Raw genomic sequence first — 27,892 nt, 5'->3', positions numbered from 1 at the left:
GGTTGGCGTCGCATTGTTTTTGTTCCCGACATAATGTGAATCAATTAGTTTAGTCTCGCTTGTCGCACTGAGTTGGAATGCACACACGCACACGCACACGCGCGTGCACGCACATATACACGTGTGTATATATATATATATATATATATATATATATATATATATATATATATATATACACACGGATGAACTTCTCAACTTAAGTACAGTACTGAATAAATGTAGTTAGTTACTTTCCACCCTTGGAAAAACAATGTTTACATAGTGGCAGCATGGAGGGGATGAGCCTCTGGCTGTGTCCAGGGAAGATGCAGCCTGGCTGTGCTCAGTGGGGGTCCATGGCCTACCGCTGGTTCTCCCACCAGGGAGCTCGTTAGGAACATAACCATCTGCGGGAGGTAGCGTGTGCACTGCACAATGTTTACATTTAACCGTGTGAACCTGCTGTTCCGTGCATGCCTTACTAATAGGACACCAGTGTAGAGCTAGTAGTATAGCTATTTATTTTCCTTTTGACGTGCAATAAAGTTGCAAGGTTTATTTCACTTTCAAACTTGTCTGGGGTCATTTTAACAATGTACAGTTAATACAGTTAATGTACAGTTACAGTACTCTGGCTTTTCTGAGCACCCCAGACAGTTTTTAAGTTGCTTGATTCAGTATTTAGATATTTCATATTATGCGGATGCCCCATTCCTATAATATGGCCTAAATATAATTATATATATTATCATACATGCCAACCCTCCTGCATTTTGCAGGAGACTCTTTTATTTGCCCGTGTTTCTCCTGCGCGTGTAGGATTTCACCCTTTTTGTTGTCAGTGTTGTCAACCCGGTCAAACCTCTCTAGTCTTGTCATTAACTGCCAGAGTGCATTATCATTTTTATTGTTGCACAAATTAGCTAAGCTTGTAGATATTCTATTTTAAAAAGAAAAACTAATGTGAAAAGTAAAGGACGTCTTGAAGTGTTTTGTAAGTCTCTGTGGGCATGCTGTGGAACTTCACCCGCTAGGATCACTTATCCTGAATGGAGTAAACAATAATGTCATCCGTCTTCAGGTGGAGTGATTGAATATCTATGGATGTAACATTAAAGATGGCTTGTTTAATGTGATCTCTACACTGTCCCTGGGGAGCTGATGGGAGTGCATTTCTCACTGTTGACTGATGATAGGACTACACAATGTGTACACACTCTGTATAAGGGAGGAAGGCGTGGAGGAATTACCCGGGCATTCCACTCATTTTCAACATTTTACTATGTCATTAATATACCTTAGAGCTGTTGTGTGGAAATAATAAAAAAGTTCCCCCATTCTGTGTTTCCTAGAACTAGAGGTCCATGTTAATGATTTTTTTCATAATTACAGTTAACAGCTCTAAGGTATATTAATGACTGAAAAAAATGTTGAAAATGGGTGGACTTACTACCCACTGCCAGCTTTTTATTTATTATTTATTTTTTTCCTTACCTTTTAAGTAGTCACATACTATTTATCTCCACTACGATCGCACCCCTGACCGCTGATAATCCAAGAGCCGTTTGCTGTATGTTCGGGAAAAAAAATGCTCCAAGCGTTCCTGTGTTATGGTCCATCGAAAATGCAATGCATGGTGGATGTGGAAGTGGAACGATGCAGGAAAATGAGATAGAGGCGTTTTCTCTTACGTGGGAGTGGACGAGTGCTGTGTTTTTGCCTTAGAGTATATATTAATAGAGACTGCACCGGATTTATCCTCCCATCCACTTGCATTAAGTTGCTCAAAAGCGCATGAGGCGATTTCACTCCTCCTTCCGGGTAGGAACTGAGTGCATTCTGGGATGGATTGATTGATTGAAATCGTGAACGCGCTGGCCGTTGACTATCATTGCACGCGTTCACGTATGAAACAGCGTTCACGTGTCATCATGAACGTGTGCAATGATAGTCAATGGACCAGCGCTGGCCCCAAGCTGCAATACCAAATTCGGCCACTATGTCCATTTCGCCGCAGGGTTTCCACCGGGTGCTGTATATATATATACTCTAAGGTTTTTGCGACCACGTGATTCCCTGGTTCCTGGTTTCAATGAGACTCAAACAGTGAATCATCGGTTAGCCAAGAGTGCCATCTTGTGTAAAACCACTGAAAACACATCATGCCGAGAATCACGTCATTGGCAATGTGAGCCATGGCAGAATTTGACGAAAAATCTTGTCATCGGTGGGCAATGAGTTAGGTTGAAGGAGCAATACCACAATGTAGAAATACACTGTTACGAGTTACTGTATTCAAAATTATACTCATGTAAAAGTGCAAAAGCACTGGCATCGAATTATACTTTAAAGTACCAAAAGGAAAATTACTCATGCAGAATATTGTTGTTCAAAGGTTTCAACATGTGTCAAACTGTTTCGGAAATAACAGATCTGCAAGCTGCACATGACTTTATGGCTGTGTTGTCACTGTGCATTTGTAGATCACACATTTTATTTGAATAGCTGAAGTATGAAATGGGGCTTAACTGGTTAATGTATTTTTTGTGATAATACAAATATATTCTACAAAGTAACTAGTAAAGTGGTTTTCAAATAATTGCAGTGGAATCAAAAATACAATATTTTCCCCTGAGAAGGAGTGGAGTAGAAGTATAAAGAATTGAACAATCCTAATATCTAAAATATGTTTACTTGAGTAAATGTAATTAGTTACTTGCCACCACTGCATATGGGAGTACATCTCTCACTGTTTACTGATGTGACAATACACAATTACACAATGTGTACTTTGTACCAGGGAGCTAATGGAATAAATCTGCCCGCATTTGTGTCCATCAGTGCATTGGTCACCTTCGCTGTTTCTCATCGCTGACTTATTGTTTATTGCCTCTTTTGCTCAAGCGTGTGATTGCAGCCAGGTTGGCTATATAATCGTACTGAATTGATCTGGTGTGCGGAAATGGCTGATGTTTAAGGACGTCCATTGTTGTCACACCAACTCAGTGGCCTTGTGGTTAGCCTGTCCGCCCTGAGACCAGGCGCGTAGCGTGGATTAAATGATTGACTGGGCAAATTAGCAGCAAATTAGGCATCTCCGGCCTACATAGGTGTGAACGGTTTTGCCAACGTGCTAATGGGGGACTGGGGGGTTGGGGTTCGATCCCCGGTCAGGTCATATACCAAAGACTAAAACAATTGGGACCTAGACCTACTTGGCACTCAGCGTCAAGGGTTGGATTGGGGGTAAAGTCCCTGCGACATACTAGCGTCATGTCCAGGGGGTGTACTTGTACATCAAGCTGCCTCACGCTACAGAAACATGAGAGAGGCTCCTGTCCTATGGGCCTCATGGCTCGGCAAGGCTTACGTACTTATTGTTGTCAGACTGCAGTGCAAAGCAGCTGATATACAGAGGCTGAGTTTGAAACTCCATGACTAAATGAAATCATCAGCTAACTCGCCATACGCGTGTGATTGATGCCTCTTTTCACGTGTCTTTTTTTCACTTTAATACATTCATCGATGTGTGTGTGTGTGTGTGTGTGTGTGTGTGTGTGTGTGTGTGTGTGTGTGTGTGTGTGTGTGTGTGTGTGTGTGTGTGTGTGTGTGTGTGTGTGTGTGTGTGTGTGTGTGTGTGTGTGTCGGGGGGGGGGGGGGGGGAGACAATAATGAACAGCCTATCTTCACAGTCGTGCAGGAATCCTGTATCTCCATATCTGATCCTTTAAAGTTATGTTTCATAAAGTGATGCCCTGCTTCCTAATACAACAGTGTCATGTGAAAGTAGCAAATAGATCAGCACCTGTGCTACACATGGTGAGCTTGTAGATCTGCTATTTTTGCTTATTTGGAAAATGTGTTTGGGGTAAATACATATTGAACCAACGAAACGTATTAGCAAAAGCTTGTGACTGAATAACTACATTGGATCCATTGAAACGTCGTTTCCTGGAAAGTAACGGTTTTGGACATACAAGATTTCCACCCGACCGCGACAACATTTCACTCGTGGCCACGAGTGAAATGAAATTGCTGGTGCAGGCTGAACAAAGTATTAAATGAATAAATGCATTGGAGCCGAGTGTCAGTCAATATGGCCACGTTTGCTTGTAAGGAACGAAATGCCTTGCCGGAATTCCAATGGAATTGGCTCAACGTTTTTACATCGTCGCTGTCGGGTGGAAGCCTTGTTTGTCCAAACATGTTGCTTTTCAGGAAATGCAAAGAAAATGCATTCCAATGATTCCAGTATAGTTATTATTTTGTGAAAAGCTTTTAGCTTTGTTAATACTATTGTAGAAATAAGCATAAAACCCAGAGCCAGACTAAACCACTTTCACTTCATGCATTTATGTTTTTAACATTCATGCTGATAATGCAGCTAGAGAGTTTGCATAGTCACATTATACAGTATGTATGTCTTGCTTTCCAGTAGTCGGCCACGTCTGAACTGAAGTTTGAGTATTTTAATCCGAATGTTGGTGCTTTTATACTGCAGACACTAATTGCTGCAATTGTCTGAGTCACTATTTCTCTAGCATCTAGCAGTCACATAAACAAGCCGATGCGTCTTTACTGTCCCAAAGACACAAGCCCACCAAAAATATAAATGTATCACGGTCGAAGGTCGGAAATATCGAACATTAGTCTGAAAAATAGGACTTTAAGCACTTGACTTTATTTCTGATTAACATGGAGCGTCCAATTAAAGTGGGCAAGTCTTATTCAAACATCTACGTTACAAGATAAATTAAAAAAATAATTGAAACATTGCATTACTGCAGGATGAAAGAAATGGGTCTGTGATGCCAGTAGTGCATTGTGGTCCATTTCCATGGGCACACGCTGCACGGTCGTTAGTGAAATATTAGCAAGTCGTTAAAACAAGTAATGAGTGCACAAGAAAGTCATTAAAACATGTACTGGCTGTGCCTTCTCTACTTATGTTAACTTCACATAATGAATACATATGATATTTGTTGCTTGCCGAAAATACAAGCTCACAACGTGTTGCTCTGCAATGTTGTGAGCTTGTAGATGTTTTTCAAGTTGTATGCCAAGTTGTATGCCAAATTATTAATTAAAGGACCACTTCACCACTTTTCAAACTATTTTCATATAATTGGGTTTCTGAACTGAACTACCCACAGCCCTCCTATGAGACACAGACCCAGAGTAGAAACAAATGGTGGTATTTTATCATGAACATTAGTGAGGACCAATTATAATATAATTGGTCCTCATAGATGAAGTGGTGTTTTAAGTAAGGATACCAATGTATATTTTGTTTTCGTTGTTCTTCATTCCCCTTTTGTGACAGGGAACCAAATACATGTTTATGATGAGATAAAAAAGAACCGTTTGAAATTATTTCGGCTGCATTTTAATGAGCACAAATCCATAAATGTGTATGAAATAATAGATAAACATACTGTAGGGCCATAAGAAACAGGAATGACAAAATTATGCCATCTTAATTTGCCAATACACTGATGCAGTCGACGAAGCGATTATCTGCCGGTACATACAATTTTGCAATCTGCTCCGCTGAGGACGGAATCACTGGCACACTTCAAATCAAATCAGATCCAAATCAAGTTCCATTCATTTGACATGAACACAGCTAAGGTCTATAATGGTGGATTGTTTCCGGCCACAGCCCCATGTGTGCTGGTGCTCCCTGTGCCAACTCTCTGGGTTTGACTCACCCCTCCAGCACATGGCATCCATCCTTTTGTTTTTTTCTCTCCATAAAACCTTGCTCTGTCCCTGCGGGAGGCCCTGTTGGCCTTTGTGCCATGCCATCCCTTCGTTGCTTGGCCTGTGATGCCACTGTGATGCCATCCAGCTCAATGACTCATTACTACCGTTATGAAAACCCTTGCTGCTTATAAATAACTAACTAGTTTGTCTTTGTAGCCTGGTGTTACTATATTATGCCGCCTCCAGCCAGTTCATCTCCCAGACTAGTATTTAGCCCAAGTAGTATTTGAACCAGTCAACGAGCAAACCTTTTAAATAGTTTGACAGCGTGCTGGGATGGAACATATTCTCTTCTGCAATTTTGTCATCACCCAAAATTGTTCCTTGTTCACAGTTTAAAAAGGCTGCAATCGGGAACTCATTTTGGGGTAAATTATTCCTTAAGGGTGGATCACTTTCATATAGAGGAGAGACACAACAGCACATGCTTCTTTTTAAGTTGGTATATACTGTGATACAGTAGATGCATTTCAAAAGAAGGGAGGCTTCTTTGTGCTGTTTGGCCATCGCTCACTGTCCTCAGGCTATTGTAGTATGCTAGTATGGTATGTGTTTTTTAATGTGAGATTGTAACAATGTTGGAGGAGCTGCTGTTGATTCATGTGCTCTGCCCAAGAGACCCAGAATCCATGTAAAAGGACACATTCATCAGCCGTGGTCACATCCCACATGCATGTATGCCGGATCACTGACTCTGGCCCTCAGGGCCAGCACTGGATAACTGCTTTAACTATTTAGACCTGAGGCCCATTCCACTAATGTCTTCTAAACCGTTTTCTAATGTATGTTGCTATGTCAGTGGTGCTTAAAACTTTTTTTTGTTTTATTGTCAAGGACCCCCCAAATTGTATGTATTTGGCTGAGGACCAGACTTAATATATGACTTGTGAAGGACTTATGTCATTCATTCATTCATTCATTCATTCATTCATTCATTTAAATCGCTTTGTTACAACTTGGAGTCATCAACAACATGAACACTAGCCTCCGTATTCTGAACATGTTATAATAGTCATAGGTGAACATTCTGCATAAGAGTAAATGCATTTACATACAAGCTTGCAACGCTTGCTTTTGACAAAGATTTGGTGTTGATGCGGGAATTGGCACACGTACAGTGGCCTGGGGACTCTGGTCAGTGTCATTCATACAGTAGGATTTAAAAGGTCACATGATATTATATTGTGTTTTTACGATATTTTATATTGTTTTATTTATCTAAACAAATGTGTTTGTGGTACAGATTTATTCTAGCTACTTCTGGCAGCAGAGTGTTTAATATGGTATCCTATAATATGCAGTAGGCTGCCAGCCTAAACAGCCTTGATCAGTTTTTATTGGCTAATTAATTTAAAATGTTAGACTACTCACTGGGAAAATGTCCAGCATATCTGAAGCTTGGAGAAAAAGGGGGAGGGCAGGGAAGAAAATAATATTTGTGGCAGACTTTCATAAAACAGACAGATAAAAACTATCAAGGCGTAGTGCATGCATTAATCAATTTGAAATGTACCGGTATATAAAATGACTTCCATGTGTTTAAATTTACATTTTCCACTTCTACGTGTGCAAAATGTGGCTCAAAATGGAAATTTAAACTCAATGATCATGGTAATATGCGATTATGTGTGATTTTACATTTTAAGAGAGAAGCGTGTGATGTACTGTACACTAGATGCCTTATGATCAGGTTTTATTCAAATGATGTAAGCATGCAAGTCAAGAAAGCAATGCAAGCGCTGTAAGGATGTAATAGGCAGCTGCAGTGTTGGAAACAGACAGTGGTAGAAAGTAAAGTACATTTACGCAAGTACTGTTCTTAAAGTACAATTTGTAGGTATTATTTTTATAATTTAACTTTTTACTCCACTTTAAAAAATATAATAATAATAATTATTATTTGTATTAGTATTAGTACGTATAGTTTTAGTATTATATTCTCCAGCGCTTGCTCCAAGCGTGCCCGCCCCTCTAGACCAGAAAGCATGCTGGCTAGGCCAGGCTTAGACTATGGTAACAATGTTATGTGATGTGCTATTTTGCCTCAAGGAACACGTTGTACAACAAAATGTCTATAGCATGAGCATTACTCGCAACCCATGCCATTACCACAGCAACCAATGCATATACTGTAGGTTGACGATGTCCGAATAGGCAAATAACAGGACAGTATAACGTAAATTTGGAGCAGCATGCCGATCATTCACACCAAACTTCATGAAAATCCTTCTCAAGCTATTATGCTTAATAGCAGACTTTGACCATTCCACCCAAAAGTGTATAATCTCTCTGGGGCAGTAGGCTGTCTATTATTATGACATTTTACATGACAATTAATTGTCACACAATAATTGTGATAACCGATTCTTTAATTGTTATCCCAGTGTTAGGCTTTTAAGTTGCACAGGGAAGATATGACATAACCAATTACGTGGAAGGAACACGTTATTCCGACCATTTCCCCACCATCAGGCGCCCCGGCTGGCCAGGGGGAGGTAGTTTAGAGACCAGAATTACTGCATGTTTTTTGTGAGGGTACCTACCCTATGGGACACGGGGAGAACATGCAAACTCCACACAGAAAGGCCCTTTCGCCAACCCCGCCTCGGGTATGTGCACTGATGACGCGGAGGAGAGAACACGCCCACAGCGTCCCCAGTGGGAATCGAACTCAGGACCTTCTAGCTGTGAGGCGACAGCACTACCGACTGTGCCACCGTGACCCTGACATAAAGAATTACTGATATATTTAATAACATTAAACATTAATAGTGGAAATAGCTAATATGTTGTGATCTTCTGGATCTGCTATTTCCACTACTTAAAGTACCTATAAGTAATAATATATCAACATTTGAATGGCATATTTATTTTAGTATTGAGACAGCCAGCACTGGGTTAAATGCTCCCCCCATAAAGTCTGTGACACCTCTAGGGGCTGCAGTCTGCCTTCAAACATGAGGAACAATGCATTCATTTGACTGTCCAGTTCCTGATTGGTTAGGCATAAAAGGTTTGGACCAATGTCATTCAAATTATGATATTATTACTTACAGCTACTTTAATATAAGAAAATGGTTTTATAATATATGAAAAATGTGCAACGTTTAAACGATTGTGACGATTATGCACAAATAATTGTGGTTCAACTTCTCTCACATGATTGTGATTGATTACCCAATTATGTAATAATTGTGACAGGCTATACTGATCGATTCCCACCGAGTTTCATCAGGCAGGTGGTTATCCAGTTATTGTTGAAAACCATTGGGCACACAGACAAACAAGCTAAATGGCTGGAAATGCATAACCTCTACACAATTTATACTGTAGCTTTCAAATCGATCTCATAAACGTCCTGGTTAGCAGCCACATGCCGTTAGTCATTCTATCATGATCTCAGTAGGTCAAGCTCGACAACATGATGACATGAACGTTATGTGCACGTTCTACTTCCAGATGCGTCTTCGAACAGGTTGAAATTAATTCTGTCTGGTGGGTCAGCCAGCAAACCCCATGATTGAGCAGTCTTTCCCCTACAAATCCTATCCTCTCTTAATTTGTCACTCATTACTTCTATATTAATGGAAATGCTAAATGTATGCTTTGGCTGGAGCTCGCGCTGAACTTTGCCAGGGGACAGGTGGTAATGGCAAGTCACTGTCAACTCGCCAGCCAAGCAGCACACAGCCTGACAAATTGATTACATTAAATTCATGATGGCTTTGTTTCAGATGTGTGCTTATTTCCGTTCTCCTTGGAATAGTGTTTTGATATTAGAATATTCAACTATTCTGTGAATGCCCTATGTATGGTGAAACTACAAGCGTTTGGTTTCTATCCTGCCACAACGTTATGCTGCGTTCACACGGGCAGATACAAATACAAAGATGCAAAGCTACGCAGTGTATTTGTAGCATTAAGCAGCAGGTGCTCGTTTTTTAACACAACCACTACAAACGTCCAACACGTATTCAATGAATTACTCACCTAATGCTACAGGTTCCATAAGTAATTCCAATGTGTGTAGCCTACATTGTTTAAGTGACAGATGCATGGTTTTCATATTGTAAATATGGTCGCTAACGTGGCGACTAGCCCTTTGACAGCTCACCATAACTTTCCCATTCAGTTTCAAAAACATCGTAGCTTGTTTACAACTGAAACGGACTTCCTGTGCTCTGACTTCTTCATCAAAATAAGAGCCACTTGTAATGATTAGGCAACACTAGTTTTATTTCTAAGTCTCTTTTGAGTGCCTGACTGTACGCACCATAATGTTGTGTCAGGATTCTCTAAATTCCTGTCTCAGCTGTTGGTACGCAAACGCACCTTGCATGCCCCTTGCTCTGCCGCGCAGCAAACGTTTTGACAACGCATGCGCACTAGCACACCAGTTATATGCGCCGCTGGTCATAACTCTGAGATTGTACAAATGGAACCAAATAAACCTGCCATTTGTACATTCTCAGAGTTACAGAGTCCATTTGGAACCCCCTATAGGAATCCTTAAAGGAATCAGACCGTTAAGAGTGAATCATTAAGGATCCCAAATCTACGCATGAATATATTTTCCATTTCTTAGTAAATAAGTTCCTCCAAAAGCGTTAGCCTCAAAAGCCCCCCCCCTCCAAATCTGAGGATCTAAGGCTGCCGCTCAGGCTCACGGAGGACCAGCATAATCTAAAATGTAACTAAGAGTCTGGCCTTGTGACGCTTTTAGAAGTCATCAGCAGAATCTTAAAATCAATTCTGAAACGTGCAGGCCGCCCGACGGCGAAGAGAAGCAAGAACGGGGTCTAATATGGATGCGTTTCTTTGAATTGATTAACAGTCTAGCAGCTGAATTGTGCACCACTTGGAGACAGGAGATTGCTTTTTTTTTACTGAGCCCTGAGGACAAGCAGTCGATTAATGGATAGAAATTGATGAATCATGTCATGTCACAATAATCTAATTGAATCAATGTGTGTTGAATTTAGAGACTCTGTGATGCATTGAATCATTTCCGAAAGAATCCTAATTGAATCGAGTCACGAGATTTACAGCCCCACAGATTGCCATTGTTTAAATATATAGATTAATGGTTTCTGTACATTCTATACATTCATGTGCAAAAAGAGCCCACATCTTGTTGTAGATTGTATTTGCAGAGCTGCACACTAGACCTATTTATCGCTCTCCTTTTCCACGTGTGTGTGTGTGTGTGTGTGTGTGTGTGTGTGTGTGTGTGTGTGTGTGTGTGTGTGTGTGTGTGTGTGTGTGTGTGTGTGTGTGTGTGTGTGTGTGTGTGTGTGTGTGTGTGTGTGTGTGTGTGTGTGTGTGTGTGTGTGTGTGTGTGTATATTTTTTTCCATACTTCATCGCATGGCAGTATCACACACAAAAATGGGGGGGGGTGCAGAGCTGATGGAATTCAAGTGGGGTGTCGTGCCTCTGATTGCAACTCACGATAAATGCAACATCTCACAGTGGTTCTGAAAACTTTCAATTTCAAAGACACCCGCCCCTCCACTAGGCCCACTGTTAAAGACACCCGCCCCTCCACTAGGCCCACTGTTAAAGACACCCGCCCCTCCACTAGGCCCACTGTTAAAGACACCCGCCCCTCTACTAGGCCCACTGTTAAAGACACCCGCCCCTCCACTAGGCCCACTGTTAAAGACACCCTCCCCTCCACTAGGACCACTGTTAAAGACACCCTCCCCTCCACTAGGCCCACTGTTAAAGACACCCTGCCCTCCACTAGGCCCACTGTTAAAGACACCCTGCCCTCCACTAGGCCCACTGTTATAGACACCCTCCCCTCCACTAGGCCCACTGTTAAAGACACCCGCCCCTCCACTAGGACCACTGTTAAAGACACCCTCCCCTCCACTAGGACCACTGTTAAAGACACCCTCCCCTCCACTAGGCCCACTGTTAAAGACACCCTCCCCTCCACTAGGCCCACTGTTAAAGACACCCGCCCCTCTACTAGGCCCACTGTTAAAGACACCCTCCCCTCCACTAGGACCACTGTTAAAGACACCCTCCCCTCCACTAGGCCCACTGTTAAAGACACCCTCCCCTCCACTAGGCCCACTGTTAAAGACACCCTCCCCTCCACTAGGCCCACTGTTAAAGACACCCTCCCCTCCACTAGGCCCACTGTTAAAGACACCCGCCCCTCCACTAGGCCCACTGTTAAAGACACCCCCCCCTCCACTAGGCCCACTGTTAAAGACACCCGCCCCTCCACTAGGCCCACTGTTAAAGACACCCCCCCTCCACTAGGCCCACTGTTAAAGACACCCTCCCCTCCACTAGGACTACTGTTAAAGACACCCTCCCCTCCACTAGGCCCACTGTTAAAGACACCCTCCCCTCCACTAGGCCCACTGTTAAAGACACCCGCCCCTCCACTAGGCCCACTGTTAAAGACACCCTCCCCTCCACTAGGACTACTGTTAAAGACACCCTCCCCTCCACTAGGCCCACTGTTAAAGACACCCTCCCCTCCACTAGGCCCACTGTTAAAGACACCCTCCCCTCCACTAGGCCCACTGTTAAAGACACCCGCCCCTCCACTAGGCCCACTGTTAAAGACACCCTCCCCTCCACTAGGCCCACTGTTAAAGACACCCTCCCCTCCACTAGGCCCACTGTTAAAGACACCCTCCCCTCCACTAGGCCCACTGTTAAAGACACCCTCCCCTCCACTAGGCCCACTGTTAAAGACACCCTCCCCTCCACTAGGCCCACTGTTAAAGACACCCTCCCCTCCACTAGGCCCACTGTTAAAGACACCCGCCCCTCCACTAGGCCCACTGTTAAAGACACCCGCCCCTCCACTAGGCCCACTGTTAAAGACACCCTCCCCTCCACTAGGCCCACTGTTAAAGACACCCGCCCCTCCACTAGGCCCACTGTTAAAGACACCCTCCCCTCCACTAGGCCCACTGTTAAAGACACCCTCCCCTCCACTAGGCCCACTGTTAAAGACACCCGCCCCTCCACTAGGCCCACTGTTAAAGACACCCTCCCCTCCACTAGGACTACTGTTAAAGACACCCTCCCCTCCACTAGGCCCACTGTTAACAATCTAGAAGGTGCCATGGTGTTTATTTTCTTCTAACCTTATCCAGAGTACAAGGGGAATACCACTCATTTTCAACATTGAACTATGTCATTAATATACCTTAGAGTTGTGTAGAAATGCTTTTTTCTTTTCTTCAACCCCACGGTAAATAATATTTGTTTCTGTGGTTGGACAGAAAAGGGAAGGTCGTCCTTGTGGGCCCCTGCTCCCTCATGTGACCCAGATAAAACCACGTTTTCATGACGGAATTGTGATGCGTTAGGCTATCATACATGACTGAATGCGTGACGTCTTTGTGTGTCCATCTGCCCTGCAGACCATCTTCACTCTGATGCTTGGCCCGTTCACCTTCTTCAGCGCCCAGAAGACCAAGTATCTGCAGATCCTCACCTCGCTGATGCGTTGGATTGGTAAGCCAAAAATAACTGTTCTGTCATCAATGCTTAATCACATAAGACGGGTGCAACACGCGATCGATTATACAAATAAATCATTGATTTGTTATACTAACAATTGTGTAGTAGAGTGACTCACAATCTCACCCTTATGGGCTAATATCTCCCCAGAGTCACAGGGATATGACTTTGGCTTAGCGGTTAAGATGTTGTCTTTTCACGTGGGAGACCCGGGTAAGATTCCCGGGTGTTGCAACACTATTGTGCGAAAACTGTTGTACCACACTGTAAAAGAAAATCATATTTTGTCGATCTGTATAAATCAAAAACAATGAACCACGCTTCATGAACCACGCTTCATGAATCAAAAACAATATCGATAGCATGACCGCTAAGTACTGATGAAAAATTCTGTCCACATCAAGCCTCCAGAAGGGCTGGCCAAGGTTGAAGCTGCCACTACCTACTGGCCAAGTGGAACTGCAGCACGTTCATGGAGGTGGACGGACGTTCAGTGACGTCATGTGCTTAACGTGCGTCAACCCTGACCTCAAATTTGAGGTTCGCTCTCAACTTTCGCTCGCTCGAGCCATTGAGTTATAATGGTACTTCTGGCAGTCTTCTGGGTGCTGTAACATAAACAGTGGTTTAGTACAGTGGTTCTCAAAAATATCAGATCTACAAGCTCACAGTGCATCATTTCATGCAGCACTGCGAGCATATGTATCTACAATTTTTGTACATTTTTGAAAAATCTTGTTTAACACAAAGCTTCTCTTCCAGGGAACCCTGGCACAAAACATTTTCAGATGGGTGTCCATGACAAAATACATATCATTTTAGGGGTCCTTGGCACAAAAAAAGATTGAGAACTACTGATTTAGAAGGCATTTGCAGAATCCGCCTCAGGTTTTATTGGGTTAATGACACGCCCAAAACGTCAGATTGAAAGTGTTATTTAATGTTGTACACATTATCGATCATCCTGACCCAGATTCTCCCCAAATGATGTTGGCTGCGCATTACCCCCGCATGTACGACATGGCAAACTCCATTATCCTGCAGCCAGCTAAGGCTCACACCTCTGCTTGAGATTGATCTGCCAGTCACTAGCTTGACAAGAGACACTTGTTGTCTTCTGGCTGAGAGGGAATCCATCTTGGGCAAGAGCAGAATTTACCCTCTCTGAATCTTCAGACTCCCTCTCTATTTCCTTCTCTCCCTTGCCTCCTAAACTTCTTTCTAGGGCTGAGACTTGATTAAAAAAATAAAAATAAAAAATAAAATCTAATTAATTAGAGGCTTTGTAATTAATTACTCAAAATGAACCGCACATCACTATTTGACCTGAGATTTAGAATGTTTTTATGTTTTCAATTAAAACAGATTTTGGTATACGAATGAATCAATGAGTGCGTTTTCTTTTTTTAATCTAAATTTCCCATCCACTGGGCTAAGCATAGCGGTCTGATCGGCTTCTTCTCCCATGCACTGGGGAGGGGTTTGTTGTCTGTTGGTTGGTGCTCCGGTATGATCGGCACGCCTGAAACTCGTCCAGTGAGAGAGGCTCTGTGTTGCAAAAACTAAGCGTGATAAAAATGTTAATGTTGTTGTTTTTATCCTGGAATTAATTAATCAAAATGAATCCGTTCAAGTCCCAGCCCTACTCCTTGCCTTTCTGTTGAGCTCACTGGAGCTAGAGGCATGGCTATTCAAAAATAGCAGATATACAAGCTCACAAGCGCGTCACTTAGTGCCGTGCCAAATCTTGAAAGTACTACTGATTTAGAAGACATTTGTAGAAACGGCCTCAGGTCTTAATGCGCTAAACAAACACTCTCCTTCCGTATCGCAAATACGTCTCCCTGGCCCCCTCCAAGACCATTCCCTCTCAGCCGTATCAATTTATTTTCATCTTTCAGTCATGCGTTCTCTAACCTCGCTCCCTCCCTCCCCCGCACTGTGGCGACCACGGCCGTGGCAACGCCCGTGTCCGTCGATACGGGCACCACAGAAATCCCTCTCTCTCTCTCCGGTTGTCTGTGATTCCCGTCTCCTCTCATCCCTCAGCCTGACGGGGCTGACAGCCCGTCTCAGGCTTGATTGGACCGTCACTCACCAGGCAGACGGGACGGAAATATAGCGTGGGGTGGGGGGGATCGTTCCGGTGTACACGCAAAAATCAACACCACCACTGAAGCACGGGCTGCCTGCCGTCCGCCCGCCCCCCTCCGCCTCTGTATTGGCCAGACCGGTTCACATAAACAACCCATAGAGAAAACACATGCACGTGAGCACGCAACACACACACACACACACACACACACACACACACACACACACACACACACACACACACACACACACACACACACACACAGTTCACTATCCAGCTGATGAATCCCTAAATTAAGCTTCGTCATACAACGGACTGTGTCACGATGCACCAAACTCATCTGATCTACAAGCTCATGACCCGTCCGTGACACGTAAGTTTGTCACTTTTACAAACTTCTGATTGGCTGTATTTTTCTCTTTTATTCATTTTTTTCGTCTTGTGACAGTGTCGTACGGCGAGTCATTAAACACAGAAGGGTTGTTTTGTCCGCATCCTTCGCCCTGCCCTGTTTATCCCCGCCACTGCCTCACTTCCCTTCCATCTGTGATTGATTGGCGGTGTCACCTCTGCCGGGCTCTTTAGAAACAGCCATCTAATGATTCAAAATGGCTGCAGTGTCGGAAGCTCCTCTGTTCCCTCACTGCTCCGGTGCCAGCCAGCCCCGATGCAAAAACAAGAGGGAGGCCAGCCTTTTCACAATATATACTGTATGCTCCGGCTGTTTAACGCAGTAAGACGTGAGGCCGATTCTGAAAATGCCTTCTAAATTGTTTTAGTTCCAGCGACCCCCAGGAGCAAAGATTTGCGCTTATTTTCATGATGTTTGCTTGTATATTTGCTATTTTTGAATATCCAAAGTATACAATATAAAATCATTGTTTTTACCACTTAAAATCCCCCGACCCCACTTTGAGAACCAATGTACTACTGTATATACAGTATAAGGTATAGTAAATAAAACAAATTATAGAGATGCATTCCCGGATTGAATGGGTTAAAGACTTTTGAATGTCATTTAAATCCCTTAAGAAAAATAAATAAAAACATTACAAGTTGATGCTTTGCAGGACAGCCAGGGTGAAATTGATAGTACATTATGGTACTGGGTGTCTTTTTTTCTTTTTTGCTACTTTTCAATCCTCGTCTGCCACGGCACATCTTAAGAGTCAATACGGGTGTTTGTTGTTGACGGGTCATTTTTCACGCAGGCTTTGAGCTAATCTTTGAAGGGATGTGAGAAGCAGAACGTTGGCACTTGGGAGACCTGTTTTATATTGTGTTGCAGTGGAAACTCCGAAAGCCCCCCCCCCCCCCCCCATACACACACACACACACACACACACACACACACACACAGCCTGGATATATACTCCGTTTGCACGACACAGTCGAGGGTTCAGAAATGTCTACCTCCCTGCTCTGCATTCAGATGGTTCAACCAGCTGTTTGAGTCCAGGGTTGAGCCTTGCATGCATGATTTATATCTATAATTTAACTCTGAGAGAATACAAATGTAACCACAAATGTAACCCGTAAGGCAGTGGTTCTCAAAGTGGGGTCCGGGGTCCTTAAGGGCTCAAGCGCTTCATCCATAATTATGTTATATGTTGGCTGTTAAAAAAATAGCAGATATACATGCTCACAGTGCTATTACTACGCTTAAACAAAATATTCTTGAAAGTGTATTTGTTATACACAGATCTTCTGGGGGTCCCTGGCACAAAACATTTTCAGATGGTGGTCCACGGCCAAATGCATATCAATGTGATGGACCTTGGCACAACAATGTTTGAGAACTACTGATTTAGAAGGCATTTGTAGAATCTTAACATGATTTTGAGGGCGAGCAGGTCTTTTTAGGGGTAAATCCCAATACTTCATAATATTATGCATATTCCATCGTGTCTTTGCACCATACATTTAGCCACAGAATGATGTTGCAATGAAAATAGATTTGGCAAAGAAGGTATGAGGCTTCCCCGACTACCCATTGCTCTTCCATGGCTCCTGGTCTGCCCTTCTTTCTCCATTAGGTTTTTATAGGGTAATCTAACAGCAAACTATAGCCTCTATTCCTTATTCCCTGCAGCATTAGTTGTCTGTATGCAGTGCTGGGGACCGAGTAGATCTATCCAAGAACATTGTCCATTGTCTGAAGGCAATTTGTGTTATGTATGTTCTCATTTGTCGGAGGTGTTGTTCCAGGATGAGATGATGGATACCGTTGGCCAGGAATTGTCTTTCCCATCATGAATAAATAATGCTAGGCCCGAGGCAACACTAGATCAGTGCCCCACGCCATTATTAAACCAAGTGGCTTTTAATGCGCTCTATTATAGAAATGGTATGGAGTTCCTGATTTTTCTTTTTTGTAAAGTAATTTTAAAGACATAGTGAAATGCAAAATAAGTTTTTCACACTTTTAGACCATATCCGTGGTCATCACATGGACATACCTAACAATGGATGCGAAAACAATGGGAACATTTAAATGTCTGTATTTTTATATCAAACTCCATAAAAATCCAATTTGAATTACTTCCTTTGAACGAAAACGTGATGTGTGATGACCTGTTGAGGCCAGCATGAATTAAAAATATCTTGATTTCTTTCACCTGTTTGATTCCCATAGCTGCAGTTCCTCCAAACACAGCTGATGTTGATTACAGAACTACTCCGTTTTTAATTTCATTCACAATGACATCCAGACAGTGTATTACTCATTTTAAACTTAAAGGCGTAGTGAAACGGAAATGGTGGACATTTTATTTTGAAGTTTCAGACGGTTTCAAGTTGAAACACCGCTGTGAAGTTTCTGAACCAATCAGAGCGTCGCATCCCTTCAGGCGATGGGACGGTAGCTATGCTATAGCAGGACGCATGGAATGTGTTTGTTTACAAGTCAGATAGTCGGCCAGCTGCACCAGTTTACTGTTATGTGGCTTATTTCTACCCTATAATGTTTTCAGATACATCTTTTAGCGTGATGATTAAGTTGAAACCGAGTAACACACTGTCTGGATGTCATCTTGAATGGGAATAAAAACGGTTGATTTCTGTAATCAGTAGCAGCTGTGTTGGACGGATCGCAGATATGGGGAATTAAATGGTTGAGCTTCATTTGTATTGGCTTTTATCGATGTGGGCCTCGACACGTCATCACGCAGTACGTTTTCGTTTTCAGGAAGTAATTAAAATTCAATTTTTATGGACTTTGATATAAAAATACACAAAAATTAAAATGTACCCATTTTTTTGGCATACATTGTTAGGTATGCTCATATGACATATGATTAAAAGTGTGAAAAACATATTTTTCATTTCACTACGCCTTTAATCAGCATGCTTAAATATGTATATCTGAAAACATTCTAGGTTAGAAATAAGCCACGTAACTGCATCCCGTCTGTATCTGACTTGTACGGTTTTGTAAACAAACTCCATGTGTCGCAGAGCTACGTCCCATAGCCTGAAGGGATGTGATGCTCTGATTGGTTCAGAAGCACACAGCCTTCTGTTTTAGACTGAAATTTCAAAATGAAATGCCCAAATTGCCATTGCACCCCATATTTAAGTTTAAATGAGTAATACACTGTCTGGATGTCATCTTGAATGAGATAAAAACGGAGTAGCTCTGTAATTAAAAGCAGGTGTTTGAATGAACGTGCAGCTACAGTATGGGAATCACACGGGTGAACAGAATCAAGATTAATTTATATTCATGAAAGCTACAGCAGCACATTTTCATTCAAAGGAACTGCTTTAATTTTGCTTTTTAGGGACTTTTGATGTAAAATACAAATGGAAATGTCCCCATTGTGTTGGCTTCTATTGTTAGGTATACCCAGATGACCACGGATATGCTCTGAAAGTGTGAAAAACATATTTTTTCCATTTTAAACATAATCATGAAGAAGGGTATGCTTCTCGGGTTTCTATTGGTTCTACCGGGTGAAGACTCGCCCCCATCGCTGCGGTTGCAGCCATTAGCATTCGTTTCTAGTTTATTTTCAAGTGCCGGAATGTCAAAGATGGCGGATTGGAATTCGTCTGAAAAAGTGGCTTCAAAACGGGTATGTAGAAACCACGGGCTCCTTCCGTCCATTTTTTTCCTTTCTTTATTTTTACAGTATGGTTTTTCGGCCCCCCTGGTGGTAGGGCTGGTGCTTCTCATCACTTTTCCCAAAACATGTTGGGACACATGCAACCCTGGCGTCTGTTGCACTCATTACTCACAGTAGACAGACAGAAGGGACCAGGCCCGGGGACATCTGCACTCACCCATACCGCCCGGCGGGACAAGCCAGAGCCAGGGGCCACTGGATGGAGGAGTGCTAAGTAGAGTAGATGTCAGGGTTAGCTTGTCGGGGGGGCATCACCCCCCTGAACCTGGAGCCCTGGCCCCCTGGCCCGGGCCTACTGCCATCATTACTCAACTGTAGCCACTCACTTTTCCTTGTTTTCCAGTGAGCCCTCTCTCCCCTGCGTGAGTGATGGCGTGTTCATCCGCTGCTGTACTGCTGCCTGTCGCATGCTGTCAAGAGAATTGTTATGAATTGCCCCCCAAAAACCTGATGATTTATGCGACGTAGTACAGCGGTGTCGCTTGCCAAAAAAAAAAGGATACAAGCTAACGGCGCCTAGCCCGGTCAACCTCAAACTCCATGACTCTCATTGAAAACACACATCTTGTGGTTCTCGCGACTGATATTGTCCTCCTAATTCAATGGTTCTCAACCTTTTCAGGCCGCGAACCCCCAAAAATAATCATATTTGAACTGTGACGAGCACTTGTTTGACTCAGTTCCACACAGATAAATATTGTGAAAAATAAGCCGATCTACAAGCTTGTACAGCTATATTATTTGACAAATATTTTCTTCAACACCAAATCTCTTTGTGACATTGTGAGCTTGTACATGTATGTAGATCTGCTATTTTCTGTGAATGTTCGCTTATTTTGACAAGCCGGGATTAAGAACACAAGGCTTCATTAACCAATCCCCAAAATGATATGCATTTGGCCACAAACCCCCCTCTAACAACATTGAGTGCACTCCAGAAGAAGATTTTTATTCTTCTTCTTTTTTTTCCTTCTGATGCTTTCTCGTTTCCAATGGGTTAACCAAGTCTTCTGAACACATACAATGAGTGGTAATGGGAGGTGCGATGAGGCAAAAATAAAAATCCAAGACATTTTCCGCTCAGTACACTATAATAAGAATCGACTTACTAACGTATGCTAACTGTAGTTTGCAGAGCGACAGGTTCAGTGAGCCATGCGACTGGCATCCATATCTCATGGTCTGGAGGTTTTACTACAATAACTCACTGGCGGTGGTGGAAAGTAACTAAGTGCATTTACTCAAGTACTGTACATTTTGAGGTACTTTCCAATTGTGTTTCCAATTTCCAATACTTTTACTTCTACTCCACTTCTTACTCCACTACATTTATCTGAAAACTTTAGTTATTAGTTTACTTTGTAGATTTTGATTATTATTACAAGACGTACATTAACCACTTAATTTCGTCCATTTTAAAATAGCCGATCTACAAGTTCACAATGTGTTGCGATGTGACGCATTGTGAGCTTGTAGATTTGCTATTTTCAAAATATGTTTATATTCAAACTTGAAACGTTGAGTATCTTTACTTTTGCTACATACCAATACTTTTGTACTTTTATATTTTGAATTCCGGACCTTTACTTGTACTGTAGTATTTCTCTATTGCAGTATGGATACTTTTACTTAAGTAAAAGACAATGTGGAGGTAAAAAAATCACTTGGAAGGGCCCTCCAGGGAGGTTTGGAGCTACGTACAGTAGTGCACGACCAACACTGTGCCATCTCAACTACGGCCATGAAAAAGTTGGGTTTTGTCTTTGAAGGTCAAGGGGAATCTGCTGGACGTGCGTGCGTGCGTGCATGTGTGCACTTTATTGTGCATTATTATTATTAGGGCTGTCAAAAGTTAATTTATGAAATTAATTAGATTAAAACATGTAACACAATTAATGCATGATTAGATGAACCGCCCCATACATCCCATAATCCCACCCACTGCACTAGTCATCGCTCTGGTATCTGATGGCTGACAGATCCAAGCGAAATAGAAAGAGAAGCCCTATCTGGATGGGGAAAAACTCAAGATGGTTATTGCCATAAAAGGTTGCACAATTTAGCTAGGCACTGGCTCAAATCACATAGCACGACAACAGGGTGAGAGACGGAGACATGGAGAGAGCGAGAGCTAGAGAGTCACTTATCGTTTGGGTCCCACAACAAAACATGGCATATTTTGGCCTTTGTTCGGGTGGTGAATAATCATGATTAATTACATTTTAAGCTGTGATTAATCTGATTAAAAATTGTAATCGTTTGACAGCCCTAATTATTGTACTTGTGATGGCCAAATGTTCCAACACGTATAGTATAAATTTGAGATATAGTCATTGTCAAGAAAGTTTCCCTGGTAGAAAAATAGACATAGAGAAATGGTTGTTTTTAGTTAAAACATGACTTTATAATTAGGAATTATTTCACGTACAATTAGCAAAAGATTCAGGTTGGGGTTATGATTAGGCATTTAGAAGTTATAGGCGTAGGAGTTAGGGTTGTAGTTGATTTATACTTAAGTCGCGTAGCGGTGCCGTGCGTTGAAAATAGTGCATCCTTTTTCTGGCTTTAGGGTTAAAATGGCAACAAAAAAATAAGCATTCGTAAAATCACCGTCCTAAAATGTCAATGTCCTCACAAGTATAGCGATAAGAATGTGTGTGTGTCGGGGGAGGGGGCCATATTGTGAAATATGGCCGAGCCGTAATGAACCTTACAGCTAGAATCACAGTTCAGAGGTCCTGGGGAGTTTAACGTTTAGGAAATAAATAATGCATCCATCATCGTTCTTATTCAGGTCAGCCTGCACTGCCCTGGAAGTGAAGTGGGCAAAAAACGAATCAGTCTTCATTTCATGTCCTTTTCAAAAAAGATTTTACCCAGGCCAGGAGGAAATATTAACCTTTTAAATCCGGGAAAGCATCTGTTGTTTTAGATTTTAAATACTTTAACTATTAGCTAGCCACTTTGTGCCACTCTCTGAGATGTGATATTTTTGAAAATGTGAATAGGAGTAAACAGGTGAGTCGAGCACTGTAGCATGTCGTGTGTAAACTGTAGTGCTGGAATTTGACAGAAGCATCGCCCAAGGAAGTGACAAGGAAGAGTTTGAGAAGCACCAGATGTAGATGGGGAAGAGTGGTCAAAGAACATTTTTGAGGGGTGTGCCCCTCCTATACACAGGTTTAGTTTAGCTTTAGTTCAATGTTTGTTTTGTAAACGCCATTGACAATGAAGGGAAAATTTACGTCATAATGTAACTCATTATGTCATATTGTCTCTTTATTGTTAATGGGGTTTAATGTTTGTGTTACAACACCATTACATCATCTAATCAACATGAGTTAGACTTTATTACGGGTGTGATTTTTTAAGATGGAGTGCCATGATCATTCTTATAGACCCCCTGGTTTGTTTATAATATTTAAATATGTCTTTCCTGTGCATTTTTTGTTTCTTTCTAAAAGCTGAAAGCCTTTGAGTCAAAAGGCCCAATCGAAATACACCACTTTCGTGACATCATAACCCTAACCCCTCCCCCATTATCACACATCAACAGCTGTGGGCGCGGCTTCAGTTCAGGTGGGTGGTGAAAACCAGGAATACTTAATGAACTGGTGGGTGTGGCCACATCATTATTTTTTTGTTGGGGGGGGGGGTGGATCACAGCACCCCATCTTTAACTCACGTCCAGTTCTCTAAGTCTAAGACTACAGGGGTTTAAGTGCTTAAGACCCCATTTGGTTCTTTCAAAGTCACCAGTACCGAGGTCAGTATCGATGCTTGCTATGCCGTAGTCTAATAAGTAGCGTAACATCCTAATGAGATACATCTCAGGCTGATTAAAGGGTCAGTCCCCATAATCAATGGGATCTCTTTACCCGCTAATTAAGCTGTTCATCACAGCCATTGACCTGGCGGTCCCTGTTTACCTTGTGTGTTGCACACGTGTCCCCTGGTATAGCACGTGTCCCCTGGTAGCACGTGTCCCCTGGTAGCACGTGTCCCCTGGTAGCACGTGTCCCCTGGTAGTGTCCCCTGGTAGCACGTGCCCCCTGGCATCACGTGCCCCCTGGTACCACGTGTCCCCTGGTAGCACGTGTCCCCTGGTAGTGTCCCCTGGTAGCACGTGTCCCCTGGTAGTGTCCCCTGGTAGCACGTATCCCCACCCTGGTAGCACGTGTACCCTGGTAGCACGTATCCCCACCCTGGTAGCACGTGTACGCTGGTACCACGTGTCCCCTGGTAGCACGTGTCCCCTGGTAGCACGTGTCCCCTGGTAGCACGTGTACACTGGTAGCACGTGCCCCCTGGTAGCACGTGTCCCCTGGTAGCACGTGTCCCCTGGTAGCACGTGTACGCTGGTAGCACGTGTCCCCTGGTAGCACGTGTACACTGGTAGCACGTGTCCCCTGGTAGCACGTGTCCCCTGGTAGCACGTGTACGCTGGTAGCACGTGTCCCCTGGTAGCACGTGTCCCCTGGTAGCACGTGTACGCTGGTAGCACGTGTCCCCTGGTAGCACGTGTACCCTGGTAGCACGTATCCCCTGGTAGCACGTGTACCCTGGTAGCACGTGTCCCCTGGTAGCACATGTTCCCTGGTAGCACATGTCCCCTGGTAGCACGTGTACGCTGGTAGCACGTGTCCCCTGGTAGCACGTGTCCCCTGGTAGCACGTGTCCCCTGGTAGCACGTGTACGCTGGTAGCACGTGTCCCCTGGTAGCACGTGTCCCCTGGTAGCATGTGTACGCTGGTAGCACGTGTCCCCTGGTAGCACGTGTCCCCTGGTAGCACGTGTACCCTGGCACAATGACAATGGAAGGGCTATCCATTAATTCAGTCACTGCAGACTGAATTAATGGATAGCCCTTGTGTCCCCAGTGCTTATTCATTTTTTAATACATGCATTAGGAATAAAAACAATTTATGGCATGGTAAATCTTTTCACCTAATGACGACACACTGACATTAGGGATCGGCAGTTTGAAAGTGTTACAAAAAAGTGACACAATGACTGCATGGTTAGCTTTACCAATGTCGTAATAAAAGTCCAATATTGGCCGATATGTGGGCAAGACCAATGTACAGTATTTATACAACCAGTGACCTTCAAATCTAGACGTGGCTTCTCTACAGCACTGTTTCTTAACATACGCCCCCCCCCCCCAACTATTCATGAAGGCCAGCCTTCTCCCTTAGTAAGTACAGTCATTACTGCTGATTTTAGGCTATAATTACTAGCAAAGCTATTGTCCAAGTTCTACATGTTTGATCCTGTGATTACGCCTAATTCAGCCCAATTCTGATTAGCCGGAATGAGGTGATGGGAGATGTGAAATTGTGATTGGACGGAATATATACTGTGTATATATATATATATATATATATATATATATATATATATATATATATACACATACACATATAATCACACCCGTGTGAAGTGAGGGACGCTCTTATCATCGTACATCATTATCTCATTCAGGCCAATCACAATTTGCGTCCTCACCTTCGTCATCAATGTTTGTGTTACGCAATATTTGGGTTACACACACCAACAGCTGCACATAGGAGGAGCTATCGCCCCTCAATAATTCTGTTTAGACTGATGATAGATTCCTGGTTTACATATGATCCTAGATTACTAATACTATGCATTTGATGATTTCCTTCCTCGCTTTGGATGATAGAGTGTCTGCTAAATGCCTAAATTGGTTAAATATACGAGTATGGTTCCCATTAGTAGAAAAACACAGCCCTCCCACCCCACCACGGGCGCACGGTCTTAAGCTGATGTTTCTTTTCAAAGATCTGAGTTCTCTGGTGATGCTGCCCCGTGTGGGTCATAACAACCGCGGCCGATGCCTTTTATTTCTTATTGGAGGCTAATGGGCAATTTGCAGAGGCACGGTCGAGTGACCGGACTAATTGGTGTTTTCATGAAGCTCAATCGATAATGTCACGGAGTGTTTGACCGCCTCCTGTGAACCCCCAGTTGAGTTGCAGTTTGGGGTGCTAAAACAGCAGCTATGAACCCTGCATTTGTCAGGTACAGGATTCAAAAAGGTCAGAGTAAGTAGGTCTAAGTAAGAAAATTAAGTAAGCATTGCCGAGCCATGAGGCCCATAGGGCAGGAGCTTATCTGTTTCTGTATTGTGAGCTAGCTTGATGTACAAGTACACCCCCTGGACATGACGCAAGTACTGTACTTACCCCCAATCCAACCCTTGATGCTGAGTGCCAAGCATGGAGTCTTTAGTATGACCCGGCCGGGTATCGAACCCCACCTCCCAGTCTTAGGACGGACAATCTAACCACAAGGCCACTGAGCTGGTATGAAGTTGGTCTACTGTGTAATAAAAACTCAACAAAAGATACCATTTAAAATAATATATATTACTGTTGGTAACGAGAAAATGTGATGCAATGTATAATATACATTTCCCCTAAAATATGTAGGGGAGAACTTGGGGGATCCGACAGAATCCCCACCAAATCTCCCGGTTACATCAATATCGTTCATGTGAAGTGGTTTGTACAGTATGTGCTTATTTGTTGAAATGGTGGAAGTCGCTATAGTGAGCTATGCTAGGAAACCGCATGAAAAATTGGTTTTCAAGATTTTATTAAGGAATTTCTTTTTTAAGCATTATTAACAAGGTCTTAAGTATTTGGGAATATTAATTAAAAAATATTAAGTGGCGCTCTGTTATTATTATTATTAGATTATTATTGAAAGATTATAATTATATTGGGATTGAAAATAGAAGGTGCAGCACTCGCTTGCAAAGGGCAGCAGCCACGGCCATGACAGAGGCAAAGCAGCGGGTGTGGGGCAGTTTGGAGAATCGATGGAGAAGGACTTTCGGGCTAACCTGACTCCGCCAGATTGAAGAAAAGCTTGCTTCACACTGGTTACACAAACTACTTCCACCTGGAATCGCTGTAGCCCATTCCCTGAAGAAGGCGGGCTCTTTTTTTCAAGCTACTTGGAAGGTCATTGATCAGATCCCGCCCGTAGCTGCTGCTGATTGGTCAGAACCGTGGCCAGTTAGGTTCATCGCTACTGCGTCAGCTATTCCAGATGGAAGCTGTGTTGTGAACTTGTGAATCAATACCGCCCCCATCTGACACCTCAGGAGGGGAAAGCGGTGAAACATCTAAGCTGTGTACAGCAAGGATTGGCCGACTTTCGAATAAGGAAGTCGTCGAGCGGTGGAAGGAACACTTTGAGGAATTCCTGAACCCAGTGAGATCAGACCCACCTTCCCAGACAGGAGCAGGGCCTGAGTATTGGGAAGTATGGGGTACCGGCGTCAAGCTCCATGGAGGACGTGACTGAGGTAGTTAAGCAACTCCACAGTGGCAAAGACCCAGGGGTTGATTAGATCGTCCCAGAAATGCTGAAGGCTCTCGTTGTTGAGGGCTGTCTTGGTTGAGAGTAGACTTCTTTTCAACATTGCGTGGAAGTCTGGGACAGTACCGAAGGAGTGGCAGACTGGAATAGTAGTGCCACTCTTAAAGAGGGTGTGTGCCAATTCTAAGCATCACACTGCTCACTCTTCCTGGGAAAGTTTACACCACAAAGATATTATGCGTAGGGCATCCGATCTCTGTATGCCCAAAGCGAGAGCTGTGTCCGAGTGTTGGGCAGTATGTCGGATTTGGATTGAATTGTTTCCTGTGGGGGTTGGCCTCCACTATAGCTTTTCACCTATCCTGTTTGTGATATTCATGGATCGAGACACAGTTGTGGAGGAGAGGTTATACGGTTCGGGGAGCTAAGGGTTGCTTCACTGCTTTTTGCAGATGATGTGGTCCTGATGGCACCATCGGTCCTAGACCTTCAGCTCTCACTGGACCGGTTTGCGGTCGAGTGTGCGGTCACTGGGGAGAGGATCAGCATCTCCAAATCTGAGGCCATGGTTCTCAGCAGGAAACTGATGTATTGAGCACTTCGGGTAGGGATCGAGAATTTGCCCCAGGTGAAGGAGTTTAAGATCTCAGGGTCTTAGGGAGACAGGGAAATGGGGATCTTGTATCTGATGTCAGACAAGAGCTCACTCATCAAAAGAGACAGAGAGAGAGCTCCTAATGCAAAAAACACGGATTGGCGGTGTGGGCTTTTGGGAAAAAAAAAACATGTCAAAACCTGTGATTGGCAGAGAATGAGTTTTAACAGTAATTATAATAACTAATATTATTATACTGTATTATACGAACTAGAGAATTATACCTACTTGGAACGATGCAAGTTGGAAATGCATGCCCCACCCAGATATTCTGTCTGTGTCCCTTTTATCAGTGGGGCGAACGGTTCTCGATTAACGTGGATTACAGACGTACGTACGCAGATACTTTGTGCATTTATAAATACTAGAGCGGTGCCCGTTGGGCATTATAATAATGAATTACATTTTTATAGCG

At 43.2% G+C, this 27,892-nt stretch overlaps 1 protein-coding gene across 4 annotated transcripts in view; it reads left to right on the top strand.

Moving 5' to 3' along the window:
- Positions 1 to 27,892, top strand: part of tmem104 (transmembrane protein 104) — a 118,638-nt gene that overhangs the window by 60,138 nt on the left and 30,608 nt on the right. For 3 of the 4 annotated variants that reach the window (XR_013791614.1, XM_079521289.1, XM_079521288.1), the window contains exon 9: positions 13,145 to 13,238. Coding sequence is in view for 3 of the 4 variants with exons in the window: in XM_079521289.1 (XP_079377415.1) it covers positions 13,145 to 13,238 (94 nt within the window). In the remaining variant the exon portion in view is untranslated. The remainder of the gene's footprint in view (positions 1 to 13,144; positions 13,239 to 27,892) is intronic. The other variant, XM_079521290.1, reaches the window with a different exon arrangement.

Source organism: Electrona antarctica, assembly GCF_951216825.1.
Source record: "Electrona antarctica genome assembly, chromosome: 14".
Taxonomy (NCBI): Eukaryota; Metazoa; Chordata; class Actinopteri; order Myctophiformes; family Myctophidae; genus Electrona; species Electrona antarctica.
The sequence above is the reverse complement of the archived record's forward strand: the minus strand, read 5'-3'. Positions and strand labels throughout refer to the sequence as shown.